This window comes from Eptatretus burgeri, chromosome 8 (genome assembly GCF_056783735.1).
Source record: "Eptatretus burgeri isolate ZD-2024b chromosome 8, Ebu_testis_v1, whole genome shotgun sequence".
NCBI lineage: Eukaryota > Metazoa > Chordata > Myxini > Myxiniformes > Myxinidae > Eptatretus > Eptatretus burgeri.
The window spans coordinates 84,057,675-84,082,093 of record NC_140968.1 but is presented as its reverse complement, the minus strand read 5'-3'; the positions used below and the strand labels follow the sequence as shown (position 1 = coordinate 84,082,093).

The following is a 24,419-nucleotide window of genomic DNA, read 5'->3' as shown; positions in this document are numbered from 1 at the left end:
AGGAAGTAGATTATATCTGGTCTGCTGATTTGATTGAACTCAATAATGATAAGGGGTACAAGTATGCTTTAACCGTTATTGATTTGAGGAGTAGATACGCATGGGTTGTACCGTTAAAAAACAAAACAGGTAATACTCTTATGTTAGCCTTTCAACAGATATTTCATAAAAGTAAGAGAAAACCTAAAAAATTGTGGACTGATGAGGGTAGAGAGTTTTATAACAAGACATTTATGAATTTTCTAAAAAATAACAGTATTACATTATACAGTACCTTTAATGAAGGGAAGGCAGTTGTTGTTGAACGTTTTAATCGTACCTTAAAAGAGAGATTATATAAAAAATTCACACAACTCAGTTCACAACAATGGTCGTCTTTTATTCAGGATATTGTGGATAAGTATAATGACACGGTTCACACGTCAACAAATATGAAACCATCAGAAACATTTACAAAATTAAAATATGAAAAAGAGATTAATGTCAGAAAACCTAAGTTCAAAGTTGGTGATATCGTAAGAATATATAGGTGGAAATCTCATTTTGAAAAGGGTTATATTAAACGATGGACGAACGAACTTTTTAAAATTGTTGATGTAATAGATACGGTTCCTTGGACTTATAAGATATATGATTTGGAAGGGGAAGAGATTTTAGGTTCATTTTATTCACAGGAATTACAAAAGACAAAGATAAATTGAAATTTTTTGACTCCGCCCCTTTTTGACTCCGCCCACACTAAACCCACCCACATAAACCCCACCCCACACAAGCTCCACACAAACCCCACCCCACACAAACCCCACCACACACAAACCCCCCACAAGCTCCACACAAGCTCCACACACACAAACCCCACACAAGCTCCACCCATATTCATTATATTCACATAATTAGTGATTAGTTAATTCGTTCCCCACACAACATGTTTATTTAATTAAAAAATTATCCACCCATCCATACAAGCTCCACTCATCCACCCATCCATTTATCCACACAAACCTCATCCACATAAGCCTCATCCACATTCACCCCTCCCACATAAGCCCCACCGAAGCCCCGCCCACATAAACCCTGCCCACATAAACCCTGCCCACATAAACCCCTCCCACACAAGCTCCACCCACATAAACCCTGCCCACACAAACCCCACCGAAGCCCACCCACATAAACCCCACCGAAACCCCGCCCACACAAGCCCCACCCACATAAACGCCCTCCCACAAGCCCCGCCCACACACGCCCCGCCCACACAAGCCCCGCCCACATAAACCCCACCCACACAAGTCCCACCCCCTCATCCCCCTGTGCGCCCCCACCTTTGACCCACCACCTCCCTCATCCCACCCCCACCCTTCCCCACACACACAGATGGGGAGGGGAGGGGTGGGATGAGGGGTGATGGGTCGTTGGGGGAGCACACCTACCCCCCCCCCCACCCCCCTCCCTCCCTCTCCTTCATGTCTTGATCCTTTTTTTGAAATTAAAAATCAAGTAATTGTAAACAAAACAAATATAATTAATCAAAATTGCAAATATTAAATATTCATTTGCGAGAATGTATAATCTTTCCCAGCAATCTTCTTCAGATGTCTTGTGATTTCGAAACTCAGACACCATATTCTGTTTTGAAACAAAAAGTGGATAATAATTAGGTTTTATAAAGATAATTACATGGTAATATGAGTAAGCCTGGTGTTGGTTCTAAGTTCAAGCCTCATTGACCACTGAATTAACACACCAGGAGGCCGACTCAGCCTGTCATCCTTCCAAAGCCAATAAAATGAATTCCAGTGTACTGGTAAAACTGCATCCAAACTAATGATGCAACCAACATAAGGCGACATTCCAAAGAGAGAGTGATATTAATAAACAAATAACTAAATAATAATTCAGAAACATTTACCTCCAGAAAATCATGTGTTGTACCAGATTGCTTCAACAGCTTATGTTGTGTGATCGAGGTGAAAAAAAAAATAATGAGTCAAGGGTATAGATGGAGAGACAGACAGAGAGAGGTAGGTAGAAAGACAGACAGAGGGAGATACAAAGAGACAGACGGAGAGATAGAGAGAGACAAACAGACAGGGAAAGAGACGCACGCACGCACGCACGCACGCACGCACGCACGCACGCACACACACACACACACACACACACACACACACACACACACACACACACACACACACACACACACGTCTCACCATTGGTTTAATTCATTCGAGATCAGAGGCCATGATAAGACTTCGTACCAGTCATTATGAATGTTTTTCAATTCTCTTCTAAAATCATTGACCTCTTCAATAAGAGCATTCATTTGATGCACCTCATCGTGATATATAAACTCCACTTCTTCCAAGGACCTGCCAGGAAAAAATATATATTTTCGCATTATCACGATTTAATTTATAATCAATTGCTTCATTGTTCAAAGAGGAAACCATACACAAACTTACCAACTTTGTAGTGAGCTGTTATCTTCATCGGAAGAGAGTGAGTCCATGTTTCAGTTTTTTTTACCATTGGTACAAGATGGCAAAAAGATCAGAAGCCGTGATAAGACGTCGTGTCAGTCATTAAAAATGTTTTTCAATTCTCTTCTAAGATGATTGACCTCTTCAATAAGAGCATTAATTTCATGCACCTCGTCGTGATATGTAAACTGCTCTTCTTCCAAGGACCTGCCAAGAAAAAAAAATATCAGAATTATCACGATTTAATTTATAATCAATTGCTTCATCGTTCAAAGAGGAACCTATACACAGGCTTACCAACTTTGTGTTGAGCTGTTTTGTTCGCGGAAGAAAGATCGCTCATGTCTCAGTTGTAAAAATGAAAATCCCGTCTGGCAGAAACTTTGTCTGGCGAATCACTTATAAGGCAACGATGAGGAGATTGCTTAATCATTGGGTGTGGCCACAGGAAATGACGCTTCGGGCGAGACAGCTTGGAAAATAACTGGGCGATATATTCTCAAATTGTATGAATCATTTTTAAAACATACTTAAAATACCCTAAAATGGTTTTGATTAAACATGTTTAAAAGCCTGTTCGTGTTCTGAGATAAAATAGAAACACGAGGCCTTGTCTCACAGAATAGTTCCTATTTTTTCACAGCATGACTGTCCAAAAACACTTCCTCATTTTCACAGCACGACCGTGTCAAAAAAAACACTTCCTCATTTTCATGGCACGAACTGAAAACATTTGAAACAAAACTTTTTTTATGGCGTGGTTTATGCACAAAAATGATTTGCAACTCGGGTGGTGGCCAGATGAGATCATTAAGAGAAGTTTATCATTTCGTAATGGCACAAAAGGGGGATCTTAAAAAATATAAAGATTCAAATGTTTTGTTTTTCAATATTTTAGATGGGAATTATTGTGCAAAGAAAATCAAACTATTGAAGGAATTTGAGAATGAACAAATCTTTATAGGTTCAATGAGTGAGCTAAACAATATGCATTGGTTATTTGATAAAGAGTGTCCCGAGGCTTAGACGTTTCAGATATTTCTTTGAATCACCTTTAACAAATCACATTACTACTTTGCTCCTTGAACAAATCTTTATCTTATTGCATGGGTTATTTGAAAAAAAGTATCCCTGGGTTAAAAGGGGAGACAAATAAATATACCTTGGGATAAAAAGGGGGTTTATTTTTAGGGAAAAAAAAATGAATCGCTGAAAATCCCCCATTCATTTACATGGGGAAAAGTGAGCCAGAACCAGTATATTCACCCTACTCTTGTCTCATAAAAGTTGTCTCGAAAGAAGGTAGCGACGCAAACCAGAAGTCTCTACGATGATTCTGTACCAAACCATCAAAAATCGTAACATCGACCGAAGCAAAAATCTACATTTCTCCATGCAATTATTTAATATTATTTTATCAAAGTTGCAAAACCGTAATATTTGGCCATCCACCAACAATCTTTACATAATCCGACGGCTTAGCGAGTCAGGCATGCGACGATAACCTTTATTGGGATAAAAAAAAATTTTAAACACCATCTTTATTGAAAACACCGTCAGCGCGCACACGGGAAAACCTTTACGTGACTCAACGACGCCTCTGCTCGAGCGCGCTGCACCATGTGACGAGCCGTGACGCGGCGAGTGAAATATTTTTTATAAATCTTAAAACGTCTCCAAAACATCCGACTTTTACCAGAATTTCGACAACCGAGTTTTAAGTGTCCTAAGCGATCGCAAAAACCGAAGACAAAATTAAAATCTAAGTTAAAATGAACTCGTGATGTCGACCAAAGCAAAAATACTCCATTTCACCACATGAATTTACGGAATTATGTTTGACCTCACTGTGACCTTGACATTTGCCCTATTTTGACCAAAATCTAATCAGCACTAGCCATCACACTCCTGAATCACATGGTCTAATTTGACATTGGTAGCTCCTTCTGTTCTCGAGTTATCGTGCCTACAAACAAACAAACTAACAAACACACAAACAGAGGATGGAAGTGATCAACATACTTACGAAATCTAGTAACAAACTCACAGAAAAGGGTGAAAACATAACCTCCTTTACCTTCGGTGGTGGAGGTAACAAGAAAGAGCAATCAGAGATCGCAGACCCTCACCGGGACTTGTTTTGTGTGGTGTATTTTGTGGCAAATAAATGGAACGACGTACAAAATGAAAGGTCTTAATGGTCTCGTTGTAAATGTGTAAAGGTCAAAGGTCTGAAAAGCTGTAAAGGTCAAATGGTCTGAAGGTCTCTCTAAAAGGCTCAAAATGGTCTAAAGTGTCTGAAAAAGGTCAAAGGGCTCTAAAGGGACTTAAAACGTCTAAAACTCAAAAGGATCTACATGGTATATCTGAAAAGAGTTCAGGTCTAAATGTTTGAAAGGTGTTAAGGTCTAAAAGGGTCTTTTTGGTTCTAAATAGTCTAAAAGGATCTAAAAGGTTTTAAGTGTCTTGGGGTCTTATTATTAATTTCAACTGCACAAACTGGTGAAATGTGTGGTACAAGTTACAAAATAGTGTACTGTAAAGATTCCTTCATCGATATGAGGATGAACAAGCTTTTGGTTTGAAAAGACAAATTTGAACTTTGCTTGGTGGGGAAAGTAAATCTGCAGTTTCTAACCAAAGATAAAATCTCTTTGTATTCCTCATCATAGGACTTTTAAACATTGCAACGACTGAAAGGACAGAAAAGGAAGGCGAAATCGAGGATTTAACGTGTGCACCAACACACACTGGCCTACTCCTTTTTAAAGGCAACTCATTGAATCTGTGATTTAATCAATAAAGTGCAGGACAGCCAACTTAATTTGCTCTTCATATTTATTTTATATATTGGGTTTTTTGCATATTGGGTCACTGCACTGGTTCAACAATCAAAAACTGGAAGCCTATTGTTTTTGAGATCCAAAAGTTAAGATCACAGCAACTGATTTTACAAGTACAGGTCTTGGGCCGCTTGTTTGTTTGAATGTCTACCTGTCGATCTATCCAAGCTAAACATTTTTACTATTTCAGCTTTTGTCATCAAATTTTTAACAAACCTTTATTATGAGAATAATAGGAGGGATTCCTGGAAATTCCAGGGTATGCAAGATGCGACTTCAAGCCCTCAACTCCACCTGCACCCCTCTCATAAACCCCAAGCCCTCAACGTCCACATCCCAAAATCAAGTCCTCACCTACCCCCTCTCAACCTGAAGGCATCAATCCTCTCTCCACTCTGAATCTTCAAACAACCTCTCCACCCATCATGTTCGCCTGTCTTGTGTGTATATATATATATATATATATATATATATATATATATATATATATATATATATATATATATATATATATATATATATATATGTCACTAACGAATAATACATCGATTTCTAACATTGGCGCCCTCTCTCTTCAACTCGAATGTCCTGAAGTCATTCTTGGCCCATTTCCCCTTAGTGGTGCTGTTCCCTCTCTATTTCCACAGTCATGCTATCAAGGTGTTCTTGGCCCATTTCCCCTTGGTGGTGCTGTTCCCTCTCTGTTTTCCACTCTCATGGCATCAAGCTGTTCTTGGCCCATTTCCGCTTGGTGGTGCTGTTCCCTCTCTGTTTTCCACTGTCATGGTATCAAGGTGTTCTTAGCCCATTTCCCCTTGGTGGTGCTGTTCCCTCTCACTGTTTTCCACTGTCATGGTATGAAGGTGTTCTTGGCCCATTTCCCCTTAGCGGTGCTGTTCCCTCTCTGTTTTCCACTGTCATGGCATCAAGGTGTTCTTGGCCCATTTCCCCTTTGCGGTGCTGTTCCCTCTCTGTTTTCCACTGTCATGGTATGGAGGTGTTCTTGGCCCATTTCCCCTTGGTGGTGCTGTTCCCTCTCTGTTTTCCACTGTCATGGTATGGAGGTGTTCTTGGCCCATTTCCCCTTGGTGGTGCTGTTCCCTCTCTGTTTTCCACTGTCATGGTATGGAGGTGTTCTTGGCCCATTTCCCCTTGGTGGTGCTGTTCCCTCTCACTCTTTTCCGCTCTCATGGCATCAACCTGATCAGTGATGTGGATGCCGTTGTCTGTCTTCGTTCTTCTATCTTCTTGTTTTATGTCCCTGAGGCATGGACAAGACCTTTACATGATCCCCAGTCACTGCTCGGACAGCCTCACTTTCTTATTCTGTCCTGACACAATGCCCACGCTAGTGATCTGTCGTGGCAGGTCTGATTGCACTTTATCTTGGCTGGATGTCACCCTCTACACTCGTGTTGCAGGGCATTCCACTGAAAAGAAAATAATTGTGGTAAATTGGTGGTCCAACAACAATAAAAGTAGTGAGAATTCCACGATATTCCATCATCAATATCATGATCTGGCAATTCTCACGATATGACTGGCGCGCATATATATATATCTCTATATCTCTCTCTATCTCTCTCTATCTCTCTCTATATCTATCTATCTATCTATCTATCTATCTATCTATCTATCTATCTATCTCTCTCTCTCTCTCTCTCTCTCTCTCTCTCTCTCTCTCTCTCTCTCTCTCTCTCTCTCTCTCTCTCTCTCTTCAGGCTCAAAAACGGTTTTTGCATCATTTTGAAACACTGAGTAATGTGCCACACAGAATTATGATTGGAATTGTCTACTGCCCCCCACTTAGAAATCGTTCTTATGTAACAATGCAACCCACTTCCCCTTTATTCCTGTTCTTCAAAGCAAAAGGGCATATAGTGAAATCATCATTACATATTTCTTCATTGCAACATTTTAACTCTTTATGCCATTAGTGACTTCATGGAAAGCACACTCAAAATTATATGCGGAAAAGATATTTGACCATGAGCAGGTCACCCATCACGGTCGCCAATACAACTCACAATACCATGAGATATGCGGAAAAGATGTGACAATAAACGACCCAAAACAAATGATCTTCCATGACGCATAATCTACAGGACACACCAATAAAATTAAAGAACGACCTCAGACAAGGACTTTTATGACATGGGTTTAAGCCCTGCTTGAGAGAATGTCAATCTCCTCCCCACCCATCACGGTCACCAATCCATCTCACAATCCTACGACATATGTGGGAAGGATATGTGACAATAAATGACACAAATAAATTATCTATGTTTGGAGGTCATAAAATAATGACCTCAGACAAATTTCAAATGACACGGGTTTCATCTCTGTTTGAGAGAATGCCACATGGCTATTTGAGTGGTGCATAAGTTTACAGACCACTGAGGCCGATCTTCATAAGGCCGTAACACCGAATCAGCTCAATATCCTTTTAACTGTCGTTTTGGTAGTTTTACAATGAAGGGAGCATGTATGGGGAGTGCATAGCGATTGTGAATGTGATGGCTCAGAGGGATGCTCACATAGCAGTGAGAACCAACATGGCGGTCGTAAGATTGAAATCTGTCTTCAAACCACCTCAACCTCACATAACACCCTCCTCTCCCTTTATTCCCGTTCTTCAAAGCAAAAGAGTAAAGGCTTGTAGTATTATGTACACATTTAGGACACGGGGGGCCAAAAAATGAAAGTCATTGTATGATTAAGTTTTGCATATCATTTGTTAGCCAACATCATGGGGATTCAGGATCTATTTGGGCAGAGCTTAATTCTTCCTCTTTCTATTGCTCTGACAGGGTCAAAGTTGGTTATCAATTAATTATTATCTGTATCAAGGAACCACTCATATCATTCTAAAATTGGTCTGATGGCTTAGATATGTATTATACACTAATTGGAAACCACATATATGGAGAAAATTTGGTTTACCTGATATTTGACCTTGAGCAAAGAGGTCAAGGTCATATGAAATTAACAAATTGATCAAATTTATCAGTGTTCATTCAGGTCATAAATATATATGCACATAAACTTAACCATAGAAATACATGCTGTGATGAACCAAACTAACATCTTAGGATTAAAAGTGCAGATTTCTTAAAAACATTACGTACTTCCTAACGACCTTTGATGTTCTGTATACTGACAACAAACTGGCCTTTGGTATTGATTTTTATATCATAGGGCCATCTTGGTAAACTTATTCTATGGTTATAAAATCAAGCCTATAGCTACCAGTAATTTTGTAGCAGCTTGGTAAATGCAATTTGTTACGTACTTCCTGACATTTTTGAGCCAATCATGGAAGTGAACCTAAAAACTGGTATGTAGTAATGATCCATGTTGAAACTTGCCATTTTAAATCATCACTTTATGCAGAAGTAAATTGCTATTTAAGATGTTCTATCAGATGCATTTCAAATTTCTGGAATAAGATTTCGTAAGCTTCACTATGATTGGGGGAAATTTTGCAAAATCTGAGATTTTACACATTTGAAGGTGCCAAGATATGCAGAAGGTCATAAGAAATGTACTGTTTCGAGGAATTGTTCTATTCTTATGTATAATGATATATATATATATATATATATATATATATATATATATATATATATATATATATATATATATATGTATCAAACAAAAAATGCATTTTCAACCATTTTGGACAACATATACAATCATACATGTAACACATTTCTAAAAAATGAGCTATGAAAATGGAAAAATTAGCCTGTGTTAGGATAAAAAAAAAACATGCTTTGTAAGCAACTATATCCATAGGACCCATAGCAAAGTATACATTTTCTGAAAACACAGACACTTGGGCATTATATAACATTAAGATTGTTTATCTTATTGAAACTGGGTTCAATTTCTAAGCTTTCTCCTCATTTAGGACCACAGTGTACACAATACCATGCTACAAGCCTAAATTGTAATATCATCATTACATATTTATTCATTAGCTCATTGAAATAGTGGATTATTTAGCTCTTCGTGCCATTTAATAACTCTATTCACGGAAAGCGCGATCCAAACAAGAAGTGGATGTCCGACAGGTCATGGTTTATTAAGTCCATCGTTTGTCTTTCCGTGTAATTTTTTAATCAGTGATTATGAGTAGGCTAATTGTGTTAATAAATATATTTTAATAAATTATCGTAAATTAATTTATTAATCGTGAATCATTTTAAATACACATCGAAGTTACATTTGTGAGCGGAGTCAGGGCAGCTGCCCAACCAATAGGGTGGAAGGAATGTTACACACATGCACACATATACACATATACACATGAACAAACATATTATTATATAATTACAAAAAAAGGTAAAAACAGAGGGATGGAATATCAAAAAAAAAAAACAACAAGGTAGAAATGACATCATATTACGATGCCACAACCCTCTTCTGGATCCCCATCACAACATATTTTGACATTTTACTTTTGTTGTATTTTACACTAATGGGGAAAACAAATGAATACATTTTTCATATACTTTTACCTCCAGCACCCAAGGTGGGCAGAGATTGTACGTATGTTTTCACCCCTTTCTGTTTGTTTGTCTGTGAGCAGGATATCTCAAAAAGTTATGGACGGATTCGGATGAAAGTTGATAGCAAGTTGGGTGAGTGACAAGGAGGAATCGATTTGATTTTTGTGAAGATAAGAATCCAGATCCGGAAACAATAATTTTTTTAAAATTTTAAGTGATTCTTCACCATTAAGAGATGGGGCCAAAAACTATATATTGCTACGATTCCCGCCCGCCGGTGTGCGATCAACCACGTTTATCTCATAGCAGCCGCGTCGCCCACCAGACGGACAATTCAGTCGTAACCTTCCGGAACAACGTCGGAACCCTGTCACAGGTGGGTTCTTAATCCCACCATGGCCTAGCCAATTTTCCAGCCGTGCAAAATAGGGTCAATCGCCGAATATCGATATACCTAAGTACTCGCGGGGGTAGCCTACCGGGAGACCGTACCTCGACGCAGGTCGGCTTGGACATGAACCGCTCAAGCAGTCCGTTCCGTTCTTCAGTGATAACCGAGCGGGTATTATCACCTGACCTCGCCAGATCCGATTCTATTTAACGGGTATTTAAAACCCAACTAATATTCCGCAATCTGAGATGGCGTTCCAATAAGGGAAAGAGGACACGACGAACGGGTTTAACATTTAAATCAGCACATTATTACTAAACACGTATACAGGCATAGCAATGGAAACACGTATGCAGTAAAAAAAATCATGCACGGGACGGGGACAAAGACATGAGCAAGGTGAAAGCACTACGACCGTCTATCAGCAATTATTATTTACAAGCACTTACACAGTTCTACTTATAGACGGCGCCACCAACATTCATTCAAAAGAAAAGAAAAGACTTCCCTCAAAGACAAGGGAGTCAGACAGGGTCTGTAGACCTTTATACCGTGGAGCCTTGGTGACCTAACGGGCCCCACGAGACCGTTGCAGGTTACCTGCACCCTCGTGGTGCCTTGATTGGCGAGTCGCGACGTCTGTCCCCACGGCAGCTAGGATAGCCGCGGCTGACTCGGGCCTTCCACGTGGCCTGTGAGCTCTCTCCGGCACTCTTCACTCGGACGCGCAGGTCTATGCAACAGAGCTGGCAGAGCGGCGCCTCCAGTCCGTGTCCCTGGTGCCACGCCCGGACTCCCCACCGACTGCGAGCTCCGCCGAACGGGTCGTTCCACGGATCGCTTCTCCACAGACAGGCCACCACGAGCCGAAGATCCCGACCAAGCCAACCCCAAGTCCAGAAACGAGGTGGAAGAAAACCTGCTGGCGATGTTAAAGTGATAGGCCCATCGACTCAGCTTTATCGTGAGAGATTCCAATGATCTTGAAGACCTTCGTTTCCACGGCATTAAGCTGAGCAAGATGTGAGGCAGGGGAGCCAGCCCATAGGGGAAGCAGCACTCCATCGAGCTGTGGATGAAAGCCTTGTAGGTGGACAGGAGCTCAAGTGTGCCATGCAAGGACTTTGCACAATGGAGCTTACACTCGAACTGGTTGCGAGGCAACACCAACAAGCACGTCTTATTTTATAACCTTTTCCTTACTTACATTAAACAAACAAAAAAATTCATACAGCAGTAAACTTTTAAATTAAGAGCTCGTTCTAGTCTCCAATTCTTGATTTATTTGAGAATTTATTTGCTTACAGAATGCAACCAAAATCCACTTCATCAAATGTATAAAGCATATATTTGTTCCGTCTGCACGTAGGATGCACCCGAGTAGTTGCTGGCTGGCTTTGTACAAGCATGCTACACCAGTAGTTATATAATTACCTTGGTAAGCAATTGGTTCTGCTCGTCTGTGTTGTCGACTACAAACGTCACATTATGATCGAGGAACAGCTTCATTTCAATGGAATGTTGTATTGTGAACATGAATGGGTAAACAAACCTGGAGGTGAGCAGCACTTTGGCACTGAATTTGTCCCAATCGCAAAACGCACAGAGAGGAGTGAGATAGTTTATTTACTCTGCCTGTCTGGCAGTGAAACAAAATTGAAAATCATTCCAAACAGGAAACCTACTGTTTTTAATGACGTCATAAAGGACACCAACAATAGGCATGAATAACTGATGTAATGTGTTTAATAAGGCGGTGCATCAACGGCAATAAACTTCTGAATTTTATTTTCTACGACATTTAAAATCTTTATTTTATTTCAATTGAATTATATACTTGAACAATGTATCACACAAATCACATTTTTAGTACTTTCAAAACCAAGCTGTTTGTCAGTGCTTGGACAAAATATTACGGCATTTTACCTCATCACGACCAATCAAATTTTCCGCTTGTAGACCCGACCACGTCCTTGTTTGTGAAGACAGTGCAGGTGAATGTGGTCTATAAACTCTCTAGTTTGTAGAGTAAATGTTTGTGAAAGTATCGATTGTAGTGTGGCCAAGACGCTGGAGGTACGCACACTCTCCTCTCAGCTGTGTCGTGTGGGTTTGAATCTCGGCCCAGCTATAAACTGTCATCCTGATGGTTCACAGGCAGGGTGATTCATCAATGTGTGTGCCACCCCTCAGATCGACAAACTGGTCATCCTATCTGCTGGCATTTACAGTTGGTGGACATTATAGATCCAACAGTGTCCCTTCACAACGAGTGAGTGAGCTATCGCCGGCACCACGGCCAAATTTCAAATTCCTGCCCTGAATACTTTGTCGAATGTCAGGCCTGGCCAGCCGGTTCGTGAAGGGATTTGGCACAAAAACGTCACGAGGCCAAGCCCACGAGAACGTGGGAATAAATTGTGGAAGAAGAAGAAGAAGAAGAAGAAGAAGAAGAAGAAGAAGAAGAAGAAGAAGAAGAAGAAGAAGAAGAAGAAGAAGAAGAAGAAGAAGAAGAAGAAGAAGAAGAAGAAGAAGAAGAAGAAGAAGAAGAAGAAGAAGAAGAAGAAGAAGAAGAAGAAGAAGAAGAAGAAGAAGAAGAAGAAGAAGAAGAAGAAGAAGAAGAAGAAGAAGAAGAAGAAGAAGAAGAAGAAGAAGAAGAAGAAGAAGAAGAAGAAGAAGAAGAAGAAGAAGAAGAAGAAGAAGAAGAAGAAGAAGAAGAAGAAGAAGAAGAAGAAGAAGAAGAAGAAGAAGAAGAAGAAGAAGAAGAAGAAGAAGAAGAAGAAGAAGAAGAAGAAGAAGAAGAAGAAGAAGAAGAAGAAGAAGAAGAAGAAGAAGAAGAAGAAGAAGAAGAAGAAGAAGAAGAAGAAGAAGAAGAAGAAGAAGAAGAAGAAGAAGAAGAAGAAGAAGAAGAAGAAGAAGAAGAAGAAGAAGAAGAAGAAGAAGAAGAAGAAGAAGAAGAAGAAGAAGAAGAAGAAGAAGAAGAAGACTAAAGTCACCAAGTTGTAGTGTTACGAATCTGGAACCCATCACACACAACAGCCAGAGTCCTTATAGATCAGTTATATCGGTAAGTATATGTTTCGAGGTAGGGTCCCGTCCTATGTTTAATGGGTGATAAAGTGTACGCGCGCTGCGCAGTTATTTTATAGATAGGATTTTTACCCCAATGACGACAACAACAACAACACTTTGCTCTCGGCATTCTTCTCATGCTCGCCGGCATGCGGGCGTGTGCATGGGTGGAATTCCATATCACAGGCGGTGTGGATTTCTCACCGTATATGGTCACGAAGCATTTCGTTCTGGCTGCGCGCCAAATAAGGGTATGCGTCATTTTCCGCCCAATAGGCGATGCGCAGACCAGAGCCGGGGTAGTCCTTTGCAAGAAGGCAGAGCCGCGACACGCCTTCCACCCAATGGGAGCAGACGACGGGGGAGCGGACCGCGCCCAAAGGACGACAAAAAGTATTGAGGATTGCGTCCCATCTGCTCGAGCGCACTTCTGTCTGGGTCCGCCGCTGACTGCATCAAGCGCATCGGAGGCGTCTCGTCTGACGCATTACAACAAGCGGTTGACCATCTCATCACGGGAGATCACCTCGTCTCGCCTCCGTTTTGCTGCCTTGGTCCGTTCTTTGGCGACTGGTGCTCCAGGAAGATGCGGACATCGAGCCGCGCGAACGCGGCCAGGTAGCCAGCACGTTCTCTTCCCACAGCTCGTCTTCCCTCTGATCTGGAGGGGCAATAAAGACCTCGAGGTCCATGTCTTTCTGGGTGTGTGTGTGTATGTGTATGTGTATGTGTATGTGTATGTGTATGTGTGTGTGTGTGTGTGTGTGTGTGTGTGTGTGTGTGTGTGTGTGTGTGTGTGTGTGTGTGTGTGTGTGTGTGTGTGTCCATGGGCCCTATCTCTAAGTAGAATTGTTTAAGGAATCACTTGTACATTTGATACCTTTCTTTATTCGTGAAAACTCTGCTCTGTGTTCCCCTCCCCAATTATTGTTGTAAATAAATTCTCCTCTTGTTGAATGTACCAGCTCGTTCTTTGTCATTTCTGCCATTGGTTTGCCACGGTGCGTATTGGGGAATAGGAAGGCCATCGCTGCCGTAATTGTGCATTTGGACCGACAGGCCTCGGTAACCATCCGCTCGGGTTACACACGGTTCAAGCACGGTAACGGCTCATTCCACTCGAGGCCTGCCGAGGGTGTGGTTCCCCGGTAGTTGGACTGCGTGAGTATTTCGGTATATTGAAATTAGGCAATTAACCCTACCCCACGCGGTCGAATTATTGGCGATTCATGGTCCTGTAAGGGACCCATACCTTCGGACTTATCCCAGGGTTATGACCTAAATTCCGGTGTGTTCGGTGGATCCGACACTACTGCTCCCCCTAGCAGTCATGCTCGCCACTGATACCCGGCACCACAACAGTATACCTTAGACCCTGGAGAAGTTCAACAAGAAAAGATTAGATTCTGATAATAATGCAATTGGCAAATAGTGACGGCGAATTGCCAACGATGTGAACCACAAAATTATAATTCAGCTCACCTGTCCCCGAAGATGCTAAATTATTGAACTTGGTCAATGGTCATAAAGCACCTCGGCTTAACATGCTGAACTGACTGTAGTTTTACCAAACACACGAATCGAAATGTTGAAATAATTTTATATTCGAGACTTTAAATGGTATCTAGACGAGGCAATCATAGTGCGATAACCTAGTCGAATGTATGCATGGTCTGCAGCATGTGCTTTGCTTTGGTGTATTGTTCAGACTTGATTCGACACACCAGATACATGGCATAGCTGAGAATTCACTGCATCTTGTTAAACAGTCGAAGCCGATCTCTGCGATTGTCAAGATTTCCAGGTTGTAAGTTTGTATAATCCATTATTTATTGTGTGCACTGACTCTTGACTCGATGCACCTGAACCAAACCTTGACAGCTCATTACCCGCAGCAAAGACTGATGTACATCCCATTTCTCAGAGCTGACACACACAATTAATCATCTTCTAATCTTCTGAACTTTTTTTTTTGTTCTGGTTATTCACTGAAATGATATTTTGAGGATGACTTGCTTTAGGGTTCTTGATTTACTTTTTTTGGTTGCATTTTGTGCATGACTTTGATCAAGTCTGTACTTTTATATCTGTGATCCATTTTGTGTCTATCTATGAGCTCGTCATCACCCTTCCTGTTTATGATACACACTTGCTTCTGAGCTGTCCAGCCTGGGTTCGAATCTCAGCCCAGCTATGGAACTGTTATCCTGATGTTTCACAGGCTGGGCTATCCTGCACACACTCTTCACACTGATAGTCTTGCTCTTGCGTACTCTGCAGCAGAACATTGTTCTCCTGTTTGGGCAGAGAGCAGCCACACAAAACACTTGGACACTGTCCTGAAAACATTGATGCAGATCATCAGCGGACCATATAAATCACACATCCGTGCAGTGGCTCTCAATCCTATCGAACATCCCACCCCCTGATGTGTGCCGGAAGGCATGAATGCTGAGAGCGTTTGATTGCAGTAAAGCCAACCCCGAGCTTCCAACCAATGAAGAGCTGCAGAATCTACCAAATACGTGACTCGGGTCAAGCAAACTTTTACGGAGCTTTGCAAATGTTTTGAGTGATGCGGGGTTTAACAGAAAGGACAAGTGGCACAACCTCTGGACAGACAACATTACTAACAAAGAACTGGTGAGTGATCTGACAGAAGAGTCTTCAGGTTTCAACCTCCCCTGGAAAGTGTGGTCTGCACACAACAGGATCTGTACTCTCCATGCAAGGACATCACAGCACCATCAGAAATGGAATTTTAAAGACAGCCCAGAATGTGACTGTGGTCACCCAGATCAGACTGTTCATCACAATGCGAAAGAGTGTCACCCACTGAAATTTCATAAAGGATTTAAATCAGTGATCTTCACTATTTTTTAGAGGGGGGACACTTTGGCCGATAACACATCAGTGTGAGAGCCGCCACAATGCCTGCAGGACTCTGTAATGGCTGCTATTTGGCCATGCCTCCACGTACTCTTCTTCGTTGTGGTTAACTTAGCTGCAAGCATAATTGTTTGTATCTCCTGCCTTCTACTTGCATAGTTTCGTTACTTTTATGCTTCGCTTTGGAACACTGATTTGAAACCATTGGGTCAATTCGATATCACTTTTGTTGGATTAGATTGGGTGTACTTTCACATTTGTGTATTATCGGCCGCACTTTAGGCCACCAGCCAGTGGCTCCTGGGTCGTGCAATGAAGAACAGAGATTTAGAGCAATCCACCCAACAACGGACAGTGCTGTGACTTGGCTGTCCAATTTGCTGTAGTTTGTCATACACTATGTGAGTTGCTGTGTTTCATGATTTACACCAATCATAATATATAAACATTTCTTTTTGTACAAATTTATTTGTGATCTAAAAAGGTCCAAGTGGTCTAAAGCTCTAAATGGTGAGGGTTCAAGCTGTCTAATGTGTCTGAAGGGTGTAAGAGGTCGAAATGGTGTTCAGGTCAAAAGGGACTTAAGGGAGTAAAGGTCAAAAAGGTCTAAAGGGTGAAGGGATCAAACAGTGTCAAAAGTGTTGAAAGGGTCTTAAAGGTCAGAGGAGTCTTAGTCAGGTCAGGCTAGATCAGACCTGTGATTTTCTAATGCGGATACCATGTAAACCTGTAAGAACCCATTTCATGATCAAGTTGTCGACGACTAAACCATCTCCCCAACAAGGTTTCCTGGTGAGGAGGGTGTATGGATGTGGACACCCACAAGGACTAAAAACAAAATCTGTCAAAGGGTGGAGGAGCTCCTTGTAAGCAAAAGGCCATCCATATCTGGTGCCTAACTGCATCTGTGGTTGTCCTCCTGCAGTTGGGTTACCTCTTTCTAGGAGGTTGGTGGCAGGATTTGCACTCCGGCCACCGTAAAACACTTCATTCCGCAAAAACCGCAAATACAACTAAAAACCCACTCCGTGAGAGTACCTCATGTGCAGCTGCCTTTGCAGGGCATCTCACCGGATGATGGGATTGAGGCAAAGCCTTCAGGACCCCCGATTCTTTGATGAGATGAGGAAAAACACGGGGTAACCTTCCTGGGTTGGGTTGTGGTGTTGGCGGGGTGTTGTTGAGGCGTTGTCCACCAGACGGCAGTCTCCACGGGTTAACCTGAACCTGTCACTTCGGGTGTGTGCATGGAATATCCGCAATCTTTCAGAGGATGATCACCTGTCTGCTATCATCTGAGCTTCAGTGTTTGAACATCAGTTTTGCAGCATTACTTGAGGTTCGGAGACCAAGTTGTGGTGAGATCATGGCGGGTAGGTAGTTACACATACCACTGATGTGGTCATTAGGATGGTTACCATGCCCAAGGAGTTTCTGTTGCTGTGTCCAATAAGCTGACTCCCATGATAATTGAGGTAACATCGGTCAACGAGTGTATTATGAGACTGAGGATTTGTCACTGCTTGGTTTCATTTCCCTGATCTCTGTACACACTCCGACTGAGATTAGTGATCTCACTGTGAAGGAGACATTCTATGCCGCGCTTGAGGCTGTGGTTGATCAGTGCCTTAGGCGAAATACTCTTCTAACCTTGGGGGATTTCAACTGTCACCGATAGGGATGGTTATGGGACATGGGTTGGTTCCCATAGGTCTGCAACTGTGAACCAGAATAGCACTAAGTTCCATGACTTTGCAAGACGTCATGGACTTAGGGTAGCCGGTTCATGGTTGAAGCGCCCAAAGCCTCATCCCTGGACTTTGTATTCCACACTGGTGGTGTCTCAAAGGAGAATGACCGTATGCTTCATGATGGTCACTCTAGAACTTCAGGGTCTACTGGAGTGATCAGTCCTTCAATACTGACCACTGGCTTGTTGTAGCAACTCCGAAGTAGCAGCTCAAATCCATGAGAACGGTACCATCCCAGCCTCGGCTGGATGTTGGCAAACTCAAGGACGAGAGGGTAGCTGGGGAGTTTGTGAACTGGCCGAGTGTGGATTTAGGGGGTCTGGGTGTTTCGGAGGATCCTGAAGAGTTGTGGAGTGTCTTCAAGGCAACATCCTTGATGTTACCAGGTGGATGTCTTGGAATCCACCAAAGGCGAAGAAGAACTTTGTTTCACAAGAGACACTGGATATCAATGATTAGTCACAGGGCCAGGCTTAATGGCAGAGCTGAGCTGTTCAAGGAGCTGAGACATAAAACTGTACTTTCGCTGAGGGTGGACAAGGAGGCCTACATGTGAGGAATCTGTGAAGTGGTTGATCATCACCTGTGGTCAAGTGATTCTGGTCCTGCTTACAGAGGAATTTGTACATTGCGTCCCCCCAAGCCTGAAACTCAGTGTACTGTAGTTTTAGCAGAGGGTGGTGAGCTCCTGAAGCGAAGGAGCCTGAAGTGTAGGCCCGCTGGGCCGGTTACTTTGAGCGGCTGTACCAGCCTGACCCATCAGCTGTTGAGGTGGAAGTCAGGGGTGTTACTAGAGCAGGAGCCCACAGGGGTCAGGGTAGCTGGAAACCTAACAAATTTTCTCATGTATAGTAATACTCTATATACATCCCTACTCACAGAAATGGACATCTGCCGTTGCGCCACTGGTGGGTGTGGTCTAGGGGGCCATTACAATGTACTCAAAAATTGAGCTAGATCAGCTCCATTACCTAACAAACTAAAACCCATCAAAATATAAGTAGCATGTTCTCATATATCATTAATGATCAACAACAGACATTTTTAGTGGTGGAGTACCCCCGCCAGATGCCAAAAACTGGTACCCCAAAATTACGCTAGATCAGCTTGTGAGATAACTTGAAACCAGTCTCAAATTGTTCAGCACAGCCCACTGCATCATAAATCACCACTGCCAGACATTTTCAGTGGTGGGGCACGTGTACCAGACGCCCCAAAATGGCGCCACCCTGTAAGCTGACCTAGATCAGCTCATGAGCTAACAACTTGAAACCAGTCTCAAATTGATTCCACAGAATATGCAAATTCAGTGTCCAAACCTTTGGTTTCACAATAACTGATGCTGTGCCCAGCCCTGTTCAAAATTTGCAATGACATCTTGGATCCTGTCAGTGAAGCAAAACCAAGGCCCATGGCTGTGTGCTTCCATGGTTTGACAGTCCTGCGTGTAACATTGAAAATTGCATCTGATGCCATTGAAGTCTCCTTGCGGTCAAGGCTATCCATATGCGCTCCATGGAAGCTCGGTGTTTGGCTACCAAGAAGACTCCTGAAGAACAGGTCTAACTGTTTGGGAATGTCTGGGGAATGTTCATTTCGATTCTGTACTGGAGCTGGGTTTGGTATCCTAGTTTTTGGAAGTGTCATGATCAGGGATCGAAGATGCAGAGCTGCCCATCACAACTTGTCATTCTGTTCATGTTCTTTTGATTCATTATGGAGTCGAGCCATTGCATCATCTTCCCGGACTAATGAACTGAAAACAAAATTGCCTTTCCGTTGGTCTGCAAGCTTCACTCTCATGCGATCTCCAGAATAATCTTTGATGTTCCTTTGCAAATTCTGGGCCAAGTTGGATTCAACTTCTTCCTGATCTCCTCCGATGCTTGTATACTCTGCTTTGTAGATGTCAAGTAAGGCAGAGACCAACACTGACCATTGGTTTTCAAATACCTCACTCTGAATGTACGCACACAAAGAGGCAAAGGCACTCTTATGGCAAGCTCGTGGTGTAGGCTTCGGATCCAAGCACTCTATTTGAACCTTTTTTTCAAGACTGTCAGTTTCCAAAAGGAATTTTGAGCAGCAATTTCTGTGATACCATGCATCTGCAGCGATCAGATCAACAACGATCCTTACAAGACCTTTGAGACGCTCGTTTTGGAGAACTTCGCGCGATTGCGAATTGTTTCACAACCGCTCATTGTTCCTATATATTGCCTTGGCTCTTCTTTGCCCTTTATCTTTTTTCGGCCCATCCCACAGAATAAGCATTTTTCTTTCAGATCATCATCTTTTGGGAGGACACTGCAGGTTCTGGTTTGAATTTTAGGTTTTTTGGCAGGGATGTCATCATCGGATGTCTGAGCGTTTCTTGGGCGCTTCAAGGCAGTGCAGTTTTTATGACAAGAAGGGTGATAACGATGAGTTGATTTCTGATTGCTTTGTGATATCCTTTTAGTGATGTCGGAGTACTTATCTGATTTCTGAGTTTCGCGTGAGGTAGTAGCATTCCTTACTGTGCTCCATGTATGTTCGTTGAATGCGTTGAGCCTGCTGTCTTCGTCCGTAGACTTTTGGTAGATGTAGCAACACAGGGTACTGGAACAATCGATTTCCTGAAATGAGAAAGACACCTTAATTAGCTTGAGAAGATATGTGAATTGTGTTGCACTAACACATTGTCAACTCCCCGAGCTCTAAGTCGAATGATAGTATGGTACTTTCATTGATCTCGACTTGTCATTTGCCTCTTTCTATTCCAAAGGTTTCAAACGCTATGCTTTGACCTTTACGGTACTGATTGTAGGAAGTACTGGCGATGGAACACAGAATGAGTGAAATAAACCTGTTTAGTTTTCTAGCGAAGGGTCTACGTCAAAATAGTTTTTTAGTGCTAAAATAAACACCATTTTGGTAGCATTACACTGTTGTACTAAAATTAAGAAGACGGATAATGAATACCTTTTTGGTGCCACTAGATTCCTGGGCCTGTGCTACCAAATACTGACTTATCAGTTTATTGGTGATGGTGTATTCTTCCATTCAATTAAGAAAATAAAGTAGAAAACTAACCATATATGGGGACTGTGCTTCTTGAAGTTGAGGCACCTCCACTGACACTGTCACTGTCACTCCTAACGTTGAACTTGTATTTTCTGCATCCATTGTGTAGGCAGTAATCAAACAAGCTGAAAAAAAATACACTTATACAGTTTCTTTCATACGTATTAGTCAGGGATCAAAATCATAAAATGCTGCCACTTTTCTACAAGGTAAATCTGCCACTACTTTAACAGTAACAGTGGAACAAAAATGAACAAATCGATCTAATACAGCAGGCATTTATTAGTTCTAGAGCTGGTTTTTATCAATCATCCTCTTCTCAATCCAGGTACACAATCACAGGCCCTATTTTAAAGGTTAGTGTCCTCCATCTTGATTTGGGACAGCATGCACGCCATTGATTGGATTGGTTTTTAGCAAGTCTTTTCCATTTTCATGGTAGCAATGATATCAATAAAATGAAAACTTACCTGATTAATGGTGTTTTGATGAGACATACCTACATGTAACAATGTACTTTTATCTTTGAAATAGGGAAAATAGGCAAACTTATTGAACAAAATGTGATGATATTGACATCATATAACATGTGCATGTATACTAACAGTAAACAAGGTAAACAGTTAAGCTATATACACTGACCTCCGATCATTGACATGAGTGACAGTCTTACAAAAACAAATTTAGTTCTTAGAAAGCTACTAATCTTGTAATTACCCTACTCTACAATGCTCCAGTCACAAATCTAAACATTACTTTACCCCAAACACTAGCAATGTGACTAAATTCCTGGTACAACTTGTATTTGACTTTTGTTGGGCGGTCGGTTTAGGGGGTGGGGCCTTGAACCACTTCACCACGGGTGGCCTGTTAACTTGACAGTAGCCTTGAGATCCTGGCCACGCTGCTGGGTGGCATGTTAACTTGACAGTGGGAACGTCATTGTATATACAATGTTATTGTTATTGTGTATACGTAATGTATTATTCTCCAGGTAGAAACGCAGAGTACAACAAGCGGGTAGGCGGACATGGGTAGTCGCCTACCCAATAGAACCTGACGCGATGGGCCCCATTCGATGGGGAATGACCTGAGGATTAAGCACAAGAAAATTCATGATTCGAGCTTCAATTGTATTAACTGAAATTGCCATTTTAAATACTGATAATAAGGGTAGAACAAATCTCAAAAAAAAAAAATTTGGAATTTTTTTTTCGACTAGATCGAATACTCAACAAACATCGACGAAAAAACTGATAATAAGGGTAGAACAAATTTCAAAAAAAAATTTTTTTTTTTAAATTCTTTTTTTCGACTGGATCGACTACCAACAGAATCGACAGAAAAACTGATAAGGGTAGAACAAATTTCAAAAAACATTTTTTTTTCGACTGGATCGACTACCTAACACACAGAAAAACAGACAAACATATCGACGGAAAAACTGATAATAAGGGTAGAACAAATTTCAAAAAAAAAAATTTTTTTTTGACTGGATCGACGATCCCCAATTTTTTTTTTTGAGTACTAGCTCAATTTTTGAGTACATTGTAATGGCCCCCTCGACCCCCCCCCCCCCAGTTGCGCAACGGCAGATGTCGATTTCTGGGAGTAGGGATGTGTAGAGAGTATTACTATACATGAGAAAATGTGTTAGCTTTCCAGCTACCCTGACCCCTGTAGGCTCCCGGTCTATTACTATCCCTATTGCTGACCCTCCAATCAACTGTGAACCACCATCGTTTGTGAAAACACAGGCTGTGATGAACCAGCTGAAATAGGGTAAAGCCCCTGGGATTTGTGGCATCCATGCTGAACTTCTCAAGGCTGGTGAAAATGCTGTACCATGTTGTTGTATGCAGTTCTGTGCTCTGGTTGGAACACAGGCATCATCCCACCTGACTTGGAGGGGCCTCGTTGTCCCTTTATGGAAAGGGAAGGGTGATCACTAGGACTGCAATAACTGTTCTTAGTGCTGGGCAAGGTCATTGCTTGGATAATTATTGATAGGGTTTGCCACAATCTGCTTTAGCACCAGCGTTCAGAGCATTCGGACTCAACACCAAAGAGGTTGACGATTGACTGTATCTTTGCTCTTCGGGTCCTCACCGAACGCAGGTGAGAGTTTCAACATGGGCTGCTCACAGGCTATGTTGATCTCAGCAAAGCATTTGACTCAGTGAATCAAGATGCCCTCTGGAGGATTCTTGGTATTCATGGGGTGCCACCAAAACTGATCAATCTGATTTCTGAATTACACTGTGGTACTGAGACTGCTGTGAGATGTGGTGATACCATCTCCGACTTATGTCCAGTTGTTACTGGAGTTAGTCAGGGGTGTGTACTGGCCCCCACAATTTTCAGCACTTGTCTGGACTGGATTCTGGGGAGGATGTCAGAGTGATCAAGTTGTGGTGCATTGTTTGCGAGTGTCAAGGTCTCTGACCATTATTTCACAGATGATGCACTCATCATTGTGGAGACGATGGATATCCGTATGGTGGCCCTCCAGGCACTGAATGAGGAGTCCAGAGCACTGGGATTATGGGCTTCCTCGGTCAAAACTAAGATCCAGGCTTTCAATGACATCTTGGATGCTGCGATGTTGTCTGTACCTGTTTGTGGTAAGGATGTTGGGGTCACAGAGAGATTCACTTACCTTGGCAGTGATATTCATGTCTCCGTGTGTTGTAAGCCTGAGGTCCGTAATCATCTGGGTCGGGCCTGGGGAGTCACTGGATCATGGGTGTGGCACTGTCAGTACCTATGCAGGCCAAAAGTCTGAGTCTTTAAGTCCTTGGTCCTTCCAGTCTTTCTCTACAGATGTGAGACTTGGACTCTGACCAAGGATCTGAGATGGAGACTTAACTCCTTTGGTACAAGGACTCTTTGGAGAATCGTTGGCTATCGCTAATCATATTTTGTGTCCAATGAGCGGTTGCTGAGAAAGTCAAATGAGTTTTGTTACCTGTATAGTCCATGGGTGTCAGCTGTGGATGTATGGAAATGTGGCTCATTTTCCTGATGCTGATCGTGCTCACCAGATTCTCTCAGCGAGGGAGCCTCGTGAGTGGAGGCCAACGGCCTGACCACGTGCCTCGTGGTTGCAGCAGGCAGAGGCCCCTGGAGTACCGGCGGAAAGTGGACACAATGATGCACTGCTGCGGCGCATGCTCTTTCCTGATCTGGGTCTTAAAGGGCCTTAGGAGTATTTATTGCCCTTTTGGGTCAAAAGGGTCTTGGAGGTCTTTACGGTCCTGAGGGGTCCTCAGGTGTTTTGGGTCCTTTGTTCCTTCCTCAAAATAATGCCGATGCTTTTCAAAGGTTTTGTTAAATATTTAATGGACTAAAAGTTGAGACTTCACATTTCAGATTTGAAATCTTATCACTTGGTCTTGGAATTGTAATTTTGGTTT

At 42.2% G+C, this 24,419-nt stretch overlaps 1 protein-coding gene across 1 annotated transcript; it reads right to left on the bottom strand.

The window, feature by feature from the left end:
- Window positions 1–1,453: 1,453 nt before the first annotated feature.
- On the bottom strand, window positions 1,454–24,356 carry LOC147022190 (uncharacterized). Its single transcript, XM_085892866.1, has 5 exons — window positions 21,013–24,356; window positions 20,457–20,555; window positions 13,502–13,958; window positions 2,460–2,684; window positions 1,454–2,366 (listed from the first exon to the last, which is right to left on the bottom strand). Exons 1-3 carry the CDS (start codon window positions 21,103–21,105, stop codon window positions 13,785–13,787), a joined length of 366 nt encoding a protein of 121 aa, XP_085748992.1. The 5' UTR covers window positions 21,106–24,356; the 3' UTR covers window positions 1,454–2,366; window positions 2,460–2,684; window positions 13,502–13,784.
- Window positions 24,357–24,419: the final 63 nt, after the last annotated feature.

What these genes read in the sequence shown, in the direction of transcription:
- LOC147022190 (XM_085892866.1), bottom strand. Translation starts at nt 21,105, where the DNA reads ATGGATGCAGAAAATACAAGTTCAACGTTAGGAGTGACAGTGACAGTG. An exon ending in AAGCACAGTCCCCATATATG is followed by an intron (nt 20,556 to 21,012) that starts GTTAGTTTTCTA and finishes TTCTCATTTCAG; the next exon opens with GAAATCGATTGTTCCAGTAC. An exon ending in ACGAACATACATGGAGCACA is followed by an intron (nt 13,959 to 20,456) that starts GTAAGGAATGCT and finishes TTGCCCCTCCAG; the next exon opens with ATCAGAGGGAAGACGAGCTG.